Raw genomic sequence first — 20,085 nt, forward strand, 5'->3', positions numbered from 1 at the left:
CAAAGAACAACAGGGACAGATCATGAAACCTGTGGCAGGACCTCCCTCCTAACAGCAACAGCCACAGGAGCTGACTTTCTTTTTGGACAAGTAATGGCAGATTTATGGAAGTTTTATCTTCTCTTTTGCACGTGCTATTTACATAAGGCACTTCCCCAAAAAGCAGATGGGAAAAATCTCTATTCTAATTTAAGCTTTTTAATTTTTAAGTTTTGATATACTCGTCTAGTATTTAAAAATAAATAAATAAAGATAAGAAATATAACAGCAAATTAAAAAGTCATACTGATCCTTTTAACTGACATACACTGGAATATAGTTATAGCCATGTGTGTTATGTGGCTAACTGCAAGTTATGGATTATAAACTGAAATGTTTGCGTATCACACTATGCTTCTAGAAAGAGGCTGCAGACAGAAGAACTGCCACAATCCCTGACCTGCACCTCAACAACATATGCATTTCATATTCAACCAGTACAAGGCAGTATATCTCCATAAATTACAATTCCAAGACAAGCAGCAACTGTTAAACTGCATAAAGCCATGATCACATAGGAAGTCTCACTAAATTTAGCCTTAAAAGGAACTTTAACCTGAACTCCACAGTAAAAGATATCTATTACAAATTCTGTTCCCCATAAATACTTTCTTCTCTGTCCACAAAGCTCATCCCAATATGTATGCCAACTAGGGGAAAACACACAAAGAAAAAGCAATAAGCAGAGCAGTGTCAAACCAACAAAAGGAACACAGGCAAAAAAGGTATTGAACATAGAACAGAAGCGCATCTACTCTATGGAATAAACCGAGAACTGGCCTGTTTCATGCAAAATACAAGAGACATTTATCATAGCTGACAACAACACTAAGAAATTTTCAAGTAAATATTAATGCAGGAATTGACAGTGCCCTCCTAGGCATCAAAAATAGAAACCTGAACAACTCCTTTTAGCAACTGCTCCACAGTTGTAGTAGGTTTTACTACAGATCAATCAACTTCAGGTCACCACATCTGGAATTGTAACTCAACATGCCCATAGAATTCAAAAAGTGCTCAGTGCCAGGGATTAATGTGTAAAATGCTCCCTATAGTTTAAACCAATAACAAATTGAAAACTTCTTCAGGTCAGCCTTTCTAAAGAAAAATATAAGCCTCACAAGCAGCTTACTGTTTTACTTCCCAGTCTGCCAGATCATCTTACCTTTAATATGTTCTTCTGAAAGTTGGGCACGGAGGTGCTCAAGTTCTAAACAATGCTTTCTTTTAATTTCTTCAGTTTCTGTGATAAATTTGTCTGACAGATCCATCTTCATTTTCATTAGATCCTCTTTATATTGAAGTGCAAGGGAAAATCTTAAGGAATCTAATTCATGCCTGTGCTGTTCTTTAAGTTGCACCTGCAAACAGGCAAGTTCTTCCTACGTAAGAAATGGGTTAGAGAAACATCCTCAGCTTTGAAGAAACCATTATGAGAATCTTTCAATAAAAGCACTACATGAATTGCACTATAAAGCACCCATTTGACACTTACATATCTGGTTTCCAAAAACCCTACTGGTTTTGTGCCATTCTTGCCACTCCATCTGCTACCAGAGCAGCAGAGCCCCTCAAGATCTTACAAAACACTGTTTCATCTGTTCTGCTAGTCTGAGAACTATTTAAAGTTGATAATTTACAATATACTTGTCAGAAATTATTAAGCCTTAATAAATGTCTCAAATTAACTCTTTACTAAGAGCTAAGGAATCAGACACCAATTTTCATATAGGTCATGTAAAGAACAGTAGAACTTTAATATATAAAAAATCCTACCTGATGTTGTTCCAGCTGTTGATTTAGCTGACCAAGCATATCCTTTCTCTCACCCTCAGCAGTCTCTTCAAAAACTGTGACAAAACTGGGAAAAGGGTTTCAAAGTTTAAGAACATAACACGTCAAAAATTAAGTTACATGAACTTGCTGACTTATGATGTAATACTGAAAGTAGGCACAGAGCAACTGTAACAACTGCACAGGACTGCAAACTCATGACTTCCATTGCTGGGTTTCTAACTACAGATTACCTAACGGTCAGTCCCAATATATTTAGCAGCTAGCATCATTTTTTATAACAAAAGAAAAAGCAGCATGCTTGTCATAACATGACATGAAAAGAAAAAGAATGGATCACCTGGTGTCCCCTGCTTGATCTTGATTCACTTCCAACTCTGACAGTGAATATTCCTTCAGTTCTTGCAGTCTCTGATGCAGCAAAGTCAATTCTTCCCTGTAGTTTTCTTCAGCAACTCTTAACTTCTTTTCAAAGTAAAGTCTCAGTTGTTCCAATTCAGTTTCATGTTCACTTTTTCTTTGCTGACGCTGCTGTTCAAATTCTTGTTTTAAACGCTCTATTTCTTCCACCTGTGATGCACGAGCCAGGAGCTGCTCTTTTAGCTCTGGAATGGAGGCAAAACCAACACAAGTCCTCAGAAGTAGATATCTTTAGTCTAAGCCATTCTGTGAAGATCAGCCTCATTTTTATTGTTGAGATAGCAGTAAAATGTTCTCCCAGAAGCTACATAAGAAAACAAACCTGAAAGATGAAACTTTCCTTCCTTCAAAGACTGTAAAACCATGCTTTCCATTTACACTGCAATCAGAGAAACCATTCTCATCACCACAATCAAAATTACTGTCAGACTGTTAGCTCTCCTTGTTTCCTTGTGCTTCAGGTCTAAGCTAGTAACATGCAAAGTCCTGCAATATTGCTTGATCTTCATCCCTGATCATTGTAGCAACCAGCGGCCATAATTTTGCCAAGAATATTTCATTTGCTCCAGGGAAAACTACCCAAAAAATAAAAACAACTTTAGCACAAACTATGCAGAAAAACAAAATCACAAGAAAGGAAAGAGAAAATCAATTCTTGGTTATGTTAGTGATGGTTCAGGGATCCATCATTAGCTCAAGCAGAGATTAAATTCATTGGATTGAAAAGAACCATCCAATCAAAGAAAAAACATGCATTAGAAAACAGCAATCAAGGCTGTTCAGCAAGCTACACTCCTTGCAGGGAGCAAGGGGAACGGCCAACATTGCAGCGTATTCGTGAACTCTCTGAGAGCTTTCTTCCCCGTGTTCTGTATTAAAGAAGCAGTAACATCTCAGGAAGTTAGAAGTTAGGAAAAAAAGACAAAAATAATGAGAAGGAATTAAAAAGTTTCCCACATGGCTCAAATTCACAGATGACTGTGAAGTTAGCTGAATGCCCACAGCCTCAACTGAAGATGGAACTGCATTTCAAGAAGAAAGAACTTGAAGAAAAGCAGCTGCTTATGTTATACAAGAAGAGAAACTTTAGAAACACTTACAGAAACAGAGGATGCCACCCAGGAAGCAACGCAGCTGATTGTCACAGTGTGTTGTGTAGCAAACCAGAAAATACACACTTGGCTTGAAAAATTCTCACAACAAACGTGCAAACGGAAAGAATAAAAGGAGAAATCACAAGCCTGCTTCCAAAGGGAGCAGCTGCCAAGCACAGAGACCAGAGGAATCAAGTGACAAGCAGGCACTAGTAACACCACCAGCAGAATAGGCAACAGAAGTCCAATCTGGCATGAGTAGGTTTTGCCTGTGCAGCAAAGTCTGCCGGCACAAAATTAACCCAGAGAAGTGTTTTAACAGTTTTGAACTGGCAAGTCATTCTTAGATCACAGCAGCGGTCCCATCACCCAGCTGCTATGTTTTGAACCTGCCACCACAAGTCCTCAAATGAATCCAAATGCATTGTCAAATGACTACTCAAGTGAAAAAAAGCAGAATAAAACAAAACACTTAAGATCTCACACACTGAAAGAGATATCCTCACCTGGACCATGGGCTTGCATTCTGGTCTCACCATCTCAAGCAAGACGAAGAAGAAACAGAAAGGGTCCAAAGAATGGGAATGTGAATTTGAAAGACATTTGAAATGTTAATAAGGAGTAGGGCTACAGAGAGGAAGTATAAGAATTACAGCAAATACTATAAAGGGCTATCTGCTATAATTCTGTAATATCAAAACAGACACCTGAAAAAGTCAAGATAAAGTCTGACTAGACAGAAAAATTATTGATTCCATTTATGACCAAAAACCAACAAAGAATCAGCCTCACAAAACCCTATTACACTTCATAAGCTATGCACAGTTCTATTATTCAGAAAACCTGAAATTGTATTTGAAGCATATTACATTCGCCTTTTAATTACCCCAGCAGTACAGAATCCCACCTAACGTTACAGACTCAATACATGGTGAACATATAAACGATCAAGGTAAACTACATAGTCTCTGGTTTTTTTGCTTTTCCAAATTTTTTTCATTCATGTTAATATATGTCCGTTTGCACACACACAAGACATGCTCTACTTCATTTCAACCAAAAATCTGTGTCATCTCCAATCCCTACACTGTAAAGCTGTTTTGTTTAATATACCCAGATCTTGAAACAGAAATCCAAAGATATGTAAAGCATACATGTCAGATTTCATCCAGTCATTATTTTCTCCCAGGCTTTAAATTTTTTTTCATGTGTTTAATGCAGATACATATAAAACTAATTTAAAAAAAAAACAACAACAACAGAAAGCCCAAAACTGTTCATGTTTAATTGGTGTGCACAATGTTTTCCTTTTATTTTTTGCTTTTAGGTTTAGATTGTTTATTTTTTAAACAGAAGCCTCATTATGGAAAAAGGAGGTTACTTTTAGTCTTATAGGAAAAGCTCATTATCATTCATTCTGATTTCAGAAGTATCAGCTGAATATTTTTATTTTATTTTTAAATTAGATGTATCTTTAATCCAGGGCTTTTCCATATTTAAGACTTAAAAGTCTTTCAGAAGATGATGAATCTCCATGTTGGGTGTCAATGAAAAAGCTCTTTTTTTAAAAATTTATTTTCTTTAACTCACCTCAAAAGTAAAAGGGCAAAAAAAAGCCATTTCTACCTCAAGATATGACCTAGTCACAGTTTTAAAATATTTCTGCCTTTTTTTTTAAGTAGATTCTTCTTAAGATCTCTTCATTATCTCCAAATAAAAGAAAATAGCCACAATAAACCAGCTGAAGTCATAAATCAAGCAGTGAGTTTCATTGTCTACCTACAATTAAGTGTTCTCAATCGAATTCATACCCACTTCCACACTGAATATAAATAGGGGTATGTTATTGCATTGGCCAGTATTTTCTCCTTTTTTTAACCACATTATAGCTAAATTGACATTGCAATGAAAAACATATGGTCTTCACTAAAGATTTTTATAGTAGGAATGGAGAGGGAAGGGAAAGGAAACCAACAGGAGTGAGCTCTTTCCCACTGCCATACCATGGTTTTGGACATTGCAGAATTAACTAGTCACCTGACAACGGCTAACCTCTCACCTCACCAACAGATCGTGAGGGTGCAACCCACTGACACTTCTGTGATCTACCTGTGTGTTTCTGGCACACGATTAAAAGTATTTCATGTAAATAAGGCATACTTCTATATTAAAAAAAAAAAGATGCAAAAAATAAAATGCATCAGTTTTGAACCTACCACTTAGCTCTTGCCGATTTGCTCTGGTACTGTCGAGCTGAGACCAAAGCTGCCTGATTTCTTCTTGCGACTGAGTCTTGAGTTCTTCATGCATGACCTGAAGTTTCTCCAGCTTCAAAAGACATATCAAAAAACAAAATAATTTAACTTTTTAAAACAAGTTTGTTCTAATTGCTTATTTTATAGGCAGACAGTGACAACCAGACTCTCAGCTCCTAACCCAGGCTACCAGAGATACTGAGTAGCACTTAACTGTTAGACTCACTCCGCAGAGAGGAATTTGTTCCTGATGCCGTTATTTATCATTACTGGCAAAAATAAAGTATTAGCTAGATAAAAATCAAACACAAGAATCAGAAAATTAAGCATATAAATACAGAGGAAGAAATGGCACCAAGTAGCACAATGGCAACTGCATTCAAAAGACTTTGAACCACTGTAGAAAATCCCAGAGTATTTACCTGCTTCACGAGATGCATTTCAGTTTTTCAATAAAACCCCTAAATACAAACAAGTCACCCAAATGAGATGTATATGGTCTAATTTTTCTTATGGAGAGAGTAATCAGCCACTCTAAATGAGTAAAGAAGCCTTATTTACCTCCTTCTGAAGATTCTGTTCTTTTTCTTGGCTTTTCATCTTCACATCTTCTAGGTGTTGATTATGTTCAGTCTGCAGCTGTTCTTGTAATTTTGTAATGGCTACCTGGTGTTGCTTCTCCAATTCTACACATTTTACTAAAATTAAAAATTAGGTTTGTTACTCCATCATCCTGGTTACTGAATAACCTGTACAACTTTTGTGCAAATAAAACAGAAATTCATGTCTCTAGACAAGAATGCTAATTTACAGGGAATCACAAAAACACTTGAATAGTAAAGCAGTTGAAAGTCAAACATTCCCACACAGCGCTTCCTAGTTCCTGCACCCCGCGCTGTTAGCCAAGAGATAACCAACAGCAGTGCTGGAGGGATGAGCATCTACTCTCTGCGTACACGAACAACCATCCTGAACTAGAAGCACACGTACTTGGAACAGGGAATCAAGCATTTCTTCACATGTCCTACAAACACAGGATTTCTCCTACAACTACACTGAGCAGCAGGTAGTAGAAAAGATGAAGGAAGGACTAGGAAAACTCCTGCCGAGTACACTCTGCCTCGGCACTGAGCACTCTCTGAACCCTACAAACTTGCTACTACTTCGTTTGGTCAACAAATCTTGGCTTGCCCAGAAAGAATCTGCAATCAAGTGACTGCATTTCAGCCACAGTGAGCTGCAAGAGAACCACGTTATCCTCACAGAACAGATTTTAATGATACAGGTTGAAGGAAATCCAGTCAAGTCAGTACAGGCTGGGGAGAAGCAGCCATTGCTACAAACACGTCCTTGCAGCAGCCAAAGGAGAGCCAAATACTGTGAAAGCATCTGGCCCTTGGCAGGTCGCAAAGGCTACTCCTCACTTCTCACATCTGGTCTTGCTGCCTGCCAGCCAGCATCATCCAATACCCTTAACACTGCATGTCCATTTATTTGAGAGTGTTACTTCCCAAGTGTCTCACCTGCATAGCGCCTCAGAGGCTAGGCAACCCAACCAGCCATCTCTCCTCACTTCACTGCACACCACATCTCGTGGCTCCCTTCCATGCCACCACTGACAGCAAATCAGTCTCTGTTGTGCCAGCCAACCACTGTCTCGAGAAATGTGTCAGATTTCTGAGATCTACACAAACTTTTCATAGCTCTACCTCCCATAGCACCTCAGCAAAAGACACACAGATGTACCTGGCTAGGTACTCACCCAAATTTCATTTTTCAAGTTAATGAAAGCTCTAATTACAGTAGTCTCAAAATCACCACTTCCAGAACAGTACTTAAAAAAAGCTTTACTTACTTTAACTATCCACAATCCAAACCCAATTTGTTTGTTAGATGCTGCTTCCAATCAATATTAATTGCAATTTTGATTAATTCAGTAACTGCCAAAGCTAGTTTTCAGCTGGAAGCAAAACAGCACCTCCCTTTAATACACCTGAAGGAAAATATGATCCAACTCTATGGAAGTCAAAACGCAACACAGCTAAGTAGGCTTTAAACAATTTTTCATTTATGTCCTGTTTTCTAGACAGTCTCATGCCATCAACCAAGTTTTTACGTAGAAGTACATGGATGTATCTATATTCGCTTTTTACACAGGTTCTGAAAACATTTAGTTAGCTTTGCCATTGTTCAGTAAAGACAACTGCTTCCCAGACCATGGCACTTACTTTTAGACTGTTCATTCTCAAGGGAAAGAAGCCCCAGCTCTGCTTTGACCTTTTCTAATTCCATTTCCAAAGTTTTCTGCAGTTCCACCATTTCAGTTTGATGTTTTTCAGACAGCTCTTCACACATCTTTTTTAAACACGTATCAGACTCCAATTCCAAATCTCTTCTGAGAGCCTAAGAAAGCAAGACATGCATTATTAAAGAAAACACATTTAATAAATCAGTACTTTTTTTTTTCCCTCTTCCACTTATTTGCCCTCCACAACAAAAGAGTAGTAAACACAGGACTTCTACCAGCTTTAGTTTACTGAAAGGAGTTTTACTTTTTCTTGTATGAAGAACAGAATTTGTACCTCTAATGCCTGGATATGTGTCTCTTCCATTTCCAACTCTATTTTCTTTCTCTGATCAACTGTGAAATAAAATACTTATTAATAAATTTACATAAAATGTTATAATTAAATGGTAAGTAGAAATATGGATGAGATTACCATTTTCAGCATCAAACTTAGAGCTTAAATAGTAGGCATGCAGCAGTGTAAGGTACTCGGTTCTATCTAAACCTTCTGTTATGTTATACCCCAGCAATTCACTTTCATTTTAGAAACTAAACATCCAGCAGTTACAACTGAAAAGACAACCCTGAAGGTTAAGTTCAGCTTAATTAGCAAGGGAAAGTCTGTTTAAATCTACAGAGAACACAACACTGGGGAGGAAAAAAAAAAGGGGGGTGGGGAAGAAAAGAACCACACCTTTAATCCTAAAGATATAAATTCAAATGCCCACCAATACCATTTTAGATACTAGCATTTCACTGCACATCACTATTAACTACTTGAATCATCTCTGCCTCCAGAGACACAGCAAAGGAGTAGCAGGCACCAGCAGCAAAGTAGGAAACTCTCTTCAAACTTCTTCTAAGAAAGCCTAGGAAACAGACTGCCAGACAGATGATATTATCTGCCCAGTTATCACTGACACCAATGGCTTTTTCCTTCCCATATTCATCCCAGCTTCTTGTTCAGCACTTCTCTTGGCCTACAAGAGCCCTGTAAAAGTCTTCCTCACAGCTTCCAAGTACTGTTGCCATAGCTTGCAACCTTATTCCCAGTCTTTCAGTGGGAAATGAGAACTCAGAGACTAAGATGGTGCCAGCTTTCCAGCTAATGGTCCAGTGAAGGAAGAAATATCATTGAAGTTACAAGCCAGCGTCCCAGCACTCGAGTGAGTTGGGTCATGCCCAGTCATCACCTCCCTGAAGAGAAATGCCATTCCTCTAGCCACCCAGGGAGTATCCACAACTCCCACCACATCTCCGGCATCACATGATTCCAGATTCTTCTTCTCAGCCTCTACATTCAAGCATTCCTAAGTGGTCATATGCATACTAAGTTACACTGCCAAAACGCATGTAAACAGCATTGATCTTAACAGAACTGCATCTAGACCTCTTGCTCCCAAATCCCATGATGCTATCAGTTCACTAGTGGTAACAAACTGTTTTCTATTCTTGTGTCAAAAAGACACAGCCTTAAAATATTCTCTTCCTCTCAGGGAAGGAAAACTAAAGGAATGGTTACTACACTCCTTCAGTGACTTGCTGCAGGCCTCACCTTTCTCCAGAAATTCCTCAAGCGCTGCCATACAGGTCAGAAATGGTGTCCTGATCTGGGAAGAGATCCCAGATATCCCAGTATCCCAAACAATGCCAAGAGCACCACCAGCAGACCTTCAGTACTGTCAAGTGCAGCTTTCCCCTTGCTGACGTCAGAATATAACCTTGTATCAAACACATCTCAAAGGACACCAAGCTGCAGGTTCTCACTGCACCTTTCAGTTCCAATTCCTTTATCCTCCTTTTGAAACCACCGAGAGGGCAAGCCAGGAACCATTTCCTTATCTTCTCAGAAACACAACTGCAGTTAGTGCTGACTTAAGGCAATAAAAAACCTTAAGAACCATAAGAGGTAAGAGCTCTACCCTTTGCACCGATTAAATTCTTTATGAGAGCTCTGTCTAATGCCTCCTGAAAGCATTTTCTAGTTCAGTACAGAGCTATTTTACAGATGCCACAGCAAAACACCCACACACACAGTCAAATAAAAATTAAACCTGGGTCTAGATGTTCCTTTTTGCATAGAAAGAACGCACTCTTGCACATGCCAGTCTAGCTGCTGTCCCTGTTCAAGGCAACACCAGCTGCCACTCAAAAGCCCAGCTCTACACCAAGACTGGAACCTGTGGAAGAAGAAACATACTAATGGGGTTTCAATTTCTGGTCCATTATTCGCAAATTTTAATACCTAGTTCTTGCTGATACTTTGACTTAATGTCTTCTTTTTCCTTCAGACACTGTTCTTTAATCTTGTCCCACTCCACCTGATGGCGGCTTTGCAGAATTGCTACCTCTTGAGCACGCTTATCATTGAGCATCTCCCGTAGTTCCACAAGGGCAGTTTCCTTTTCTTTTCTCAAATTAGACTGTGTAAGTTCAAGCTGAGAGGTATGCATATTATTTAAGCTTAGGCGTAAAGCTTCCAGTTCAAGGCTGTGCAGTGTCTGTAATTCAGAAGAAAAAGATTTTTTCTCTCCCCTTTAATGAAATGTGTTCATTTTTTTCAATGACCAGTTAGCAGCTGAAAGGAATGGAAACTAAAAACACATCTAAGTTTTGCCCTTCTGTACTTGCAGTGTTCCTTCATGTCAGGGACAGAACCCTGAAAATAAGCTGACTTTTGTTACAATGAGATTTGCCTAACATTTTCAGTGCCAAGTAAAAAGTTTTCCTTACCTGTCTCTTAACTTCATGTCCTACAAAATAACTCGTATCTGTCCACTTTCTCACAATGTCATCAGAACAGAACACAAGCTCACCCCAACCCTTCACCATCTATTAAAAGCATTCCTCATATTTGCTATGCGTTATAATTTGTTAAAAAGCAAAATTCTGAACTGGTATTGGGAAAGTAGAAATAAAATTCACAATGCTTTATTAAAAAAAGAGTGAGGAATATTCAACAGTTACAAATGGCAGCTGAAATAGACCAACTGAACTTTTTGATTCTTAAATAAACTATACAGTACACAAACCTCTTATAATTAGACCTAACGCTAGACATATTCTGTCCATTTCCACTTTGCATTTAGCGGAAGTGTTCAAAAAACCAGTAAATATTTAGAGGAAAAAGTCAGGTATACATTCTTCAGTTTAGCAAGAAAGCATTCCTAATTACATTAGCGGGATAATTAAAAAGTGGTAGGGGTGGTTTAGTATTCTTTATAAATTTACTTATTAAATTTACCAAGACATGAAAAATTACAAAGTGTTATGGGTTTGGTTGGTTTTTTTAAACCCATCAACTTTAAGCACCCAGTTCTCTTCAGAATTAACATTAAAATATAATTACAGTGAGGAACCTAGAGAACTCCTGTAGAAAATATCTATTACCACCCACAAAGAGAACACTCCTAATTCTTCAATTGCAGCACTACATAAAAGCACACATAGTATGCACAAAAATCAAGGAGCCTTCTTTTTGCAACAGCCATCTAACCACTACAGCAATTAGCTTTACTTTATTTCACCTGTAATTGGAGCTGCACTTGCTCAATCTCTGCTTTGTGTGTGGCTGCCATTTGCTGGCGAAGTTCATCCAACAGGTGCTGCTGTTCTTTATTTAGTTCAGCACGGAGCTTCTCCATTTCCTCTTCATGTTTAGTAATTAGTTCAGAGATTTCACGATCATGCTCTCGTTCATGTACCTGCAGAGAATATTCAGATAAAGAGCTGTCTTCAAAATACTGTTAGTTAGCTCCCTAATAAATTGTTGAGCCTGAATTCCCCCCTCCTCCTGACCCCAAATCAAAGACCCCACGGAAAAAACAATTAATAGATTTTTGCATCTCTAAAAAATTTATACTGCTTGAATGACAAACACCACAAAATTAGTTTGTATTTCTGAAATAAACCCAATCACAGCATTTACCTTTTTTATGAAAGCAAGCTGTTCCTTTCTTTCTTCTTCCAACTTCTGCTGGTTTTCCACTTGATCTTTTATTTCAGCATTTAGTTCTTCTATCTGAAAAAAGGCATACAAACACATACAATGACTACCTTAAGCATTCTGAAATCCCAAGACTCCTGCCATTATGAGGGTTCCCTACCTCTTTGTTGTGTTTAAAACTCACTTTAGTTAATTCTGCAAGGTGTTGAGCCTCCATTTTATCAATTTCCTCTTTGTAACGTTTCACTATCTCGGACTGTGCCTCTTGGGCAGCTTGTGCGGACTGAAAGGACTCCTGCAAGCGAGCCTCAAGCTCCAAATGAGCCTTCTTCAAATGGGCAATTTCTTCAGTCAACTGGCTTTTTTTCTCACTGTATTCAGTACTTTTTGCTTTCATTTCAGCATTAAGTTTATTAATTTCTAAGTTGCTGAAGTTTAACCTTTCCTCATATCTCAGTCTTTCACACTCCTGTAATTCTTTGAGGTTTTTCACTTCAGCATTAAGTTCATGTATGTTTCTCTCAAGATCCTCAATGATGCTAGCATTCTCTGCTAGTGCTTTTTCTGCCTTTATTAGATCCTCCTCCACGCCAGATAATCTTTCTTCTAAGGCTGTTTTTTCTTTCAATAAAAGTGCTAAATTTTGTTCTTTATTATTGATTTCAGCTTTGAGCAACTCCTGTTCTTTTAGCAATGTCTCTTCAGATACGGTTTTCTGACCAAGCAGCTCTGCTATTGTCTGGTTTTTAGCCTTCTGAGCATCAAGCTGGCTTTGCATTTGATCCCTTTGACTTTGCAAAGCAGCTAACTGCCGCCCAAAAAGAGACTGAACTTCACTAGTTACAGAATCAGAAGCTGTCTTCTGCTCTTGAACGTCTTTCACTAATTGCTCCTGAGTTCGTAGCTGCACCATCAACGCTTCTCTTTCCTCCTGGAGATCTTTTACCATTTCTTGCCAGGCAGAAGATTTTGACATTTGTGTCAAAGGCTCTACAGCACAGGCAGGCTGGCCTCTATCCTCACCCTGCTGCTTTAGTAGAGATGTTATTTTGTTTTCAAGTTCTTTCTCCTTCTCTGTTTTTTGAAGGAGTTCTTTTTCACAACAGAGCCGTGCTTCACGCTCCTCACCCAGTTCCACACGCATATGCGAGAGCTCAGCCATTACTTTTTCCCATTTTCCAACAGCTTCTTGTGTCTCCTGGTAAGATTTCTTCAAGGCTGACTCCTTCTCATGGAGCTGCTCAGTTAGCTTCACACATCTCTTTACTAAAGAAGTTGTCTCTTCATCCTTTATGTCACTGTGGTCACTTATTTTGTTTTGCGGCAGGGAGCTATCTGACAAAAATGAAACAAAGGCCTCTTCTCCCACCTCAGTCTCTTCAAAAGTCTCTTGAGCCAAACCACTAGGATGAGTTCCCTCATTGAGGCCAAAGGCTAGCGGAGGAGGTATAAAACCTCTGCTGGGTTCTAGAAGCACACTACTGTCTAACTCATACCTACTGCATCTACCTTCTTCAATGGCATACCCTTCAGAAGTGCTGGACGCATACGACTCATCTGGTCTCTCCGTGGAGATGAGGTATTTAGCCAATATGCCTTCATCACCACTGAAAAGCCCTAGTTCTGACAAGTGTTCTCTTTCACTACTTTCGCTATTCTCCATGATCTTTGAATTCTTTATTTCTTCTAATTGATCCCTTAAGGAGTCTACTCCCAAGTCATGCTGGAACTCTAGTTCCTCGTGAACTAGCTCATCTTCACCTTTCAACTGGTGCAATTTATTCCATGTCTCCTCAAGCTCTGCTCTGTGCAGCTGCGACACCTCTGGTAATATCTGGTTTTCCCTCAATGTCATTAGCTTCTCATTGGAGACAATCTCTTCATCATGCTTTTGCCTCACATCTATACTTTTTGCAGCATCATAAATTCGCTTTTCATTTAATTCTTGGATGAAAGAATGCAGTTTCTGAATCTCTTCATTCAAGGACTGCTTTTCTTGTTTATATCGCTGGGCTTCCTTCACCTGCTCTTCTGCGTCAGAAAGTTGAAACTTAAGGCCATCAATTAAATCCTTGTATTTAGTCTCAATTTCAGATTTTTCTTTCTGGAACTCTTCCTGCTGGTTTTCAAGCTTCTTTCTCAGATTTTCATTATTCATTTCAGACTCACAAAGACTATTATTTAAATTAATTATTATGCCATTTAAAGTCTGAACGTGTTCTTCAGAATTCAGAGCCCAAAGTTCTTTTTTTAACTGTTCAAGTTCATTCTTATATTTTAAGAAACAATTTTCTTCATACACGTGCTTGGCTTCTGCAATCTCTCTTTTGTGGCACGTCTCCAGCTCAGCCCTCAAGTTCTCTAACTGCTGGCAAATATCCTTTTCATGACTGATTTTCAGTTCTTCAACACGTTGCTGTTCTTTCATTCTGGATAAAGCTATTTCATTTTTTAATTCTGTTATTTCTGAGTCCCGGAGAGAAAGGGTATGTTGTAGTATAGACAAGCTCAATCTTTCCGATGTCAGTAGATCCTGAAGGGTTTTAATATGTTGTTCTTTTTCTTCTACACTTTTGTATAGCTGTTGCATCGTATCTTTCATATCCTCTCTCATTTGGGCAAGCAGATTTTCCTTTTCTTTAGTATTCTTAAAAATAAAACATCACATATGAAATATGCCATTGAAATATGACATGCTTTAATTTCCTTAAGCCTCATGCTTTTAATTTATCTTTAAAAATAATATTTACTGTTAAGTGCAGGGTGTATCCTTAGCCTAGGGAACAGGATTTTTAAGCACGTCCTTGAGAGTATGAAGTACTACTGAAAAACCCTTCAAACATAGAAACAAACATCAAAATTGCCTAAGCAATAACAAATGGTAGGCCACTGACTCCAGAAAGAAAATAGTGGCAGTCTCAAATTTCAGGTATTTAAAATAAAATAAAATGATATCAGAGCTCCAGACACCTCCCCATCTCACATCTATTTGCACAGAGAAAACACCTCCCACAGGCATGAGCAGGCCAATAAAACAGCCATGTCAAATTTTGACTCGTGTGACTCACTTAAAAGTTTAAGGCTTCCACCTATAGCATTGCTGGTTATGTGCTTAAAGGAAATGAGACCTTTTAAGCTGTTCCTTTACTGTATTTTAGTAATCACAATCCCTATAAATCCGCTTCTAAAGACTTTTTTCATGACCATGCCTCTACAGCAGGTCAGAGTTTATCACCAAATCTGAAATACATATTGGAAAAAAGAAAAGCATTGTTACGTTGTTTTAACTTTAACTGAGTTTCTTTATTCACAGTGCCTGTTTCTGGAATTACTACATCGAAGTATTTGCACACAAGCTTTTGACTTTGTTTTGTACCTGAAACTAACATGATTATAGATACAGTTAATATTGTCACCTAGATGTTTCAAGTTCACACACAAGTGTATTGTTATATGCTTATGCAGTGTACCCAGCAACCTTCACTCCACTGCAAGCCTCTGTCAGTTATGTTCTCACATGCCTCAGTTCAACAAACACCAGATGGACCTGCTTCTGATGGAAACTTCTTAATGTTATACAACAGCTTAATAACAGAGTTAAAGACCAACCCTTCTGCAACAGAAAACAATGGAGTATTTTCAATAAACAAGCAAGTTTTAAAGAGCCAGAACTGAATTCTTATTTCTTTAACTTCACAATTTCCTTAAATTGACAATCTTAAAATTGTGAACAGCTATTTTGCTTTATCTTAACATCATTACCTTCAGAAGAACAGATTTTCAATTCCATACTATAGTGTAGTTGCAGTCCTGAAGCATCAATGTTACCTCATGGACAAATTAAATGTTCATTACAGGTTCTTCCTCTAAGAAGAACCTTGGCTTGAACAATCACAACAAAAGCCTACCTACCTACAACTCATAATTATAAAGGCACTTTAAACAGTTTTTACCTTTTCAGAAGATTCAAGCTGTACTTCCAGGTCACGTGCCTTCTGACGCAGCACCTCCAAATGTGCATTTTGCTCTCTGAGATGGTTCTGTAACACGGCCACCTGCTGCTGGGCTTGTAACACTTCATTTTTCCCAGGGCTTTTACTCCTCAGCATCTCATTAACCTTGAACACATAACAGTGCTCACAGTCAGAAGTAAGTTTGTATCAGAATAACTCACACACAAGTGTCACTGTATGCATAGAATATACTGTATTAATTTATTACAGATTTACCCTATGTCTTTCATTCTCAGTAAGAATCTCCCTAAAAAGTCAGACGATACTTGCCATGTTTTAGATTCTTACCGTAAAGATATCAATATTAGGTAATTCATCTCTACAAAACCTCCAAAATGAAGCAAGGCTTCCAATGGACTAGATATACTGGTAAGAAGACAATGAACAAACCCAGTCTTCTCTGCAAAGTATTTACAGTTTGGTACTAAAGGATTTTTCTCTCTACCTCCCTCCAAATGAAAACATTTACCCCTACAGGGGTAAAGTAAAATGTGTTCTATTCATTTTTTAAACCTTTTCCTAAAGGCTTTGCTAAAACAAAGAAGATATTTAAGACAGTATCATTACTTTCACAAGTTACTGGAGTTGACACGCTTCCACAAACAACTTGTATCATATTACTAGCCTCATTCAGAATGAGCCCAAAGTGCTATTTAGAGGCTTTACCGTTGTCTTTCGATGGCTTATCTGTAGAGTAATTTTCACTATTACCACATTTTTTTGGAATAGCAAAAAGAGTTGTACATAGAAAGCAGTATTTTTTGTTCTTTCCCAAAATTTCATTTAGCAGAGGATTTATTTCCCACATCATAAGCAACTCCTTCAAGATAATCCCTGGCCTTTATCCCAGCTTTTATTTTTAATTTTTTAAAGCCCCCTCCTATCCAGACATTTAAGACATGTAATCCCTCCTAGTGCAATTCTTACCTTGGAAACCTGAAACGGTAAGTAAACATAAGTATTACCTCTTTGGTATACACTACAAGCCTCCCCAGACAACAAATATATAAGTGTTCAGGGAGAATAGCCACTAGAACACTGAGCATCACCGAAAAAGAATAAAGTATTTTTTTTAACAAAAGAATTACGGTAGATGAAAGACTGAAATATATCTCATTAGCCAGCGATCAGATTCATGATCAACCTACTGCACTGAAGCAGGTTCCTATGTGTCATAAGGGCTGAATCAACTGTCTTCATGTTATTTTAAATTCCTTCTTTGAGCCAAGTCACATTACTTCAGCATAGCAAGTTTCTGTATGACAGCTGAGCTGTTACAGTTGCCCAAGCACATACTCAGACATTTTTTGGCAAAGACAAGGAAAACTGTCATTACAGCAATTGCTGTGCACAGATCGCAAAACACCAGCAATATTGGACAAAATTCCCTAGCAAGGGCTAAACTGATGGACAAAGAAGTGTAATGAGATCCCAAATACTACACGAGCAAGTGGAAAATGAAAGGGTATTTCCGGAACTTCTCCCTAAGCAACTGCAGAACACTGCCTTGCCCTGAAACAATTTTAACTGCTACATTGCAAACCAGGCTAGGGAGAGCTATGTGATAAGGTCAGTATGTTTTTATGTTCCTATTCCAAATCTGTTCTTACTGTCTTTGTAAGGAAACAAAAATTAGAGCAGAGGCACACCTGATGTAACTGAAGTTGTAAATCATGGATCTGACCAGCTACACGTGAAGCCTCTTCCTCTAGGACATCCCGATCTTTCTTCGCCTGTTGAAGGCAGCTTGTTAGTTTCCTGATGACTTCATTCTGTTCTTGAACAGTCGTTTCCTACATGGATCGCAAGAAGTGCGCTTTCAAAATCAAAATATGCTTAACATATTAGGAACCCTGTAAGTTTTCTTCAAGCAAAGCTGTTAAAGCTTGAGTGTAGCTAGAAACTATAAGAAACACGCACCAAAAGACCAGAAGTATTTGCGTTCAAACACGATGGCAGGCATGATGAAAAAGGAATCTTACACTGATCTCGGAGATGACAAACCAAAGCAAAAGTGACTTTTAAAACAAATGATAGGATACTAGTAATGAAATAAGTATTTTTACTTATAAATTTTGTAGCTCTTATTGATGTAAAAGCGATCAAGTTTTCTACAGCATATAATGAATATTTAGTACTCCCTAAATTGTTTCCTATCTGTCAGCTCTTCTTTTCAGCCATGTGAGAGAAAGCTAATGAGATGGGACACATCAATCCTATTTTATGTTAATCACACTGATCTTTTCAATTTATTTCTCACAACAGGAAATGTCTTTGTTTCTGCAGTCCTAGACAGAGAAGAACAACATGCAAAGAGGGAACTAACTGTTCTTTAGAAGCACCTGATAATTTACCTTTACATAGAAATGCTAGAGAAAGGGAATTCAAAATATTTTTTTAATATTTTGAGAGAGGGAAAGGTATGTGTCAATTTAATAATGTTTAACCTATCCTACTTAATCATTTTCCCATACAAAACAAAATAAACAAACAACCACCACTCCAAAACCAAAAAGCGTAAGTATTTACAAATATTCAAAAAGTGTGAATAATCTCAGGGGGCAGGGAAAGTCATCAAGGGGAGGGTAAGTCATCAGGGAGTTGGTGGGTGGTGCCTGCCATCCCATGTGAACATTTGAAAAGGAGCCTAGCTGCGTCCATGAAATGGTTTTCACACATATCCACAGGAACACTGACATCCCAAGAAGTACTTCCTCTACAATAACATGAAAAATACTTCAGGGCCGGGGAGGGGTGAGGGGGGAGTTGCAGCATTTTTTCAGCATGACCTTTATATTTTTATAATACTGATACCTATATATGTAAGTCCCATGGTTGTACATTGAGCCCCTACCTCAATGTATGATTAACTATACTTACCTTAGTGGTTCTTGCAGGTTCTCTCTATAAAGGCCCACTCTCAATATAGTAAGAAAATTTATCAATAAAAGTAGCAGCAAGCATTCAACCATTTCTCAGCAGAAGACTGCATTTCATAAAAACTCTCTAAATATAGAAGCATTTCAAATTTAATTTTACTCTCACTCGATTCAAGCAATATGAAGTCCTAAAGACTGGTGAATGGAAACCCTTAGTACCACTTTTCGCAGCACATGTTAGAAAGGTGAAGTACTTTTCAAGAAAAAACAACAGTTATTTTGAGTTTTGCCTCCTAAATATTTTTAGAATTAAAATAAAGCAGCTTTATCCCCATTACACAATTCTATGAAACATACCTGGAGTTGCATAGAGTCGCTGTGCTGGCTAAGTTGCTCCTGTAGCTCATCCATCTCTGCAGTGAGCCTTTCAACTGCTTCCTGTTTCTTCAGAAGTTTGTTCTCTAATTCAGCTATTCTCGCCTGATACATCTTAGCATCAAGCTCACTGTATTCTGCAGCAGAATTTATTGTAACTTTCTTCATAAAAGAAACAAAAATGTATTTATTCACCAAAACATTTCTGGTTTGCAATTAAATCTGAAAATAAACTCAGTTTCAAGCTTAAATTCAGGGCAGATTCTAGTTTATAAGTAATTCAACAGTGGGGCTTAGAATTTAATAGAAGCATTATACATAAAGTCCTTAATTTAAAAATATTTCCAATAAAAAAAAAATCATAAATAATATATCTTTGTATGATACTTTAAGGCACAAAAGTAAATTAGGGAGAAAAGGCTGTGATTCTACAGCACCAAATTGTGGTAAAGTGCTATTTTGACATGTGCTGGAATTCAAAATACATTCCAACTTACAAGTTGGGGGAATACTACCAAAATTAAACAAAGTTTTTACATCCATCTGTGCTGATTGGAGAACAGTCCATCCACAGGAAAAACAATAATGTAAAGTTCTTGACTTAAAATTAAATTCAAGTGTAAGCAGCTATTCCAAATAAGTTTTCAACATACTCTGAGTTTCTACGGCCTTTAACAGCAAAAGAAAAAGACAAGTACAAAGACAGAAGCTGCTTCAATCAATCCTGTGGTTTCTTAGGAGCAATATTGTTACAGTTCTCACAGAGGAGACAGTATCTTGTATTTTATTTTAAATCTTTTTGGTTTTCAATGTATGAAACAAAGAACAACCCTATTTTTCTACTAAAAACATCATTAAATGTCTCTGGACAAGTTCCATGATTTCACTAAAACTTAGCAGCCAATTTCACAGTCAGTATGTGAACATACAAATAAGTATCTGGTTTAGACTGTAAAATAGTGAAATCACATCAGTTTTACTAC

General features: G+C 37.8%; 1 protein-coding gene across 14 annotated transcripts in view; it reads right to left on the reverse strand.

Moving 5' to 3' along the window:
• PCNT (pericentrin) overlaps window positions 1-20,085 on the reverse strand; it is a 91,667-nt gene that overhangs the window by 63,332 nt on the left and 8,250 nt on the right. For 10 of the 14 annotated variants that reach the window (XM_080400714.1, XM_080400708.1, XM_080400715.1 and 7 more), the window contains exons 4-18: window positions 19,085-19,264; window positions 17,498-17,641; window positions 15,789-15,953; window positions 12,020-14,482; window positions 11,818-11,910; window positions 11,417-11,593; window positions 10,135-10,390; window positions 8,185-8,243; window positions 7,831-8,005; window positions 6,164-6,300; window positions 5,564-5,675; window positions 3,854-3,886; window positions 2,174-2,438; window positions 1,816-1,900; window positions 1,205-1,421 (exon numbers count right to left, since the gene is read on the reverse strand). In XM_080400714.1, coding sequence (XP_080256840.1) covers window positions 1,205-1,421; window positions 1,816-1,900; window positions 2,174-2,438; window positions 3,854-3,886; window positions 5,564-5,675; window positions 6,164-6,300; window positions 7,831-8,005; window positions 8,185-8,243; window positions 10,135-10,390; window positions 11,417-11,593; window positions 11,818-11,910; window positions 12,020-14,482; window positions 15,789-15,953; window positions 17,498-17,641; window positions 19,085-19,264 — 4,561 coding nt within the window. The remainder of the gene's footprint in view (window positions 1-1,204; window positions 1,422-1,815; window positions 1,901-2,173; window positions 2,439-3,853; window positions 3,887-5,563; window positions 5,676-6,163; window positions 6,301-7,830; window positions 8,006-8,184; window positions 8,244-10,134; window positions 10,391-11,416; window positions 11,594-11,817; window positions 11,911-12,019; window positions 14,483-15,788; window positions 15,954-17,497; window positions 17,642-19,084; window positions 19,265-20,085) is intronic. The other 4 variants (XM_080400716.1, XM_080400712.1, XM_080400710.1 and 1 more) reach the window with 3 other exon arrangements.

This window comes from Falco punctatus (genome assembly GCF_963210335.1).
Source record: "Falco punctatus genome assembly, chromosome: 8".
Classification (NCBI taxonomy): domain Eukaryota; kingdom Metazoa; phylum Chordata; class Aves; order Falconiformes; family Falconidae; genus Falco; species Falco punctatus.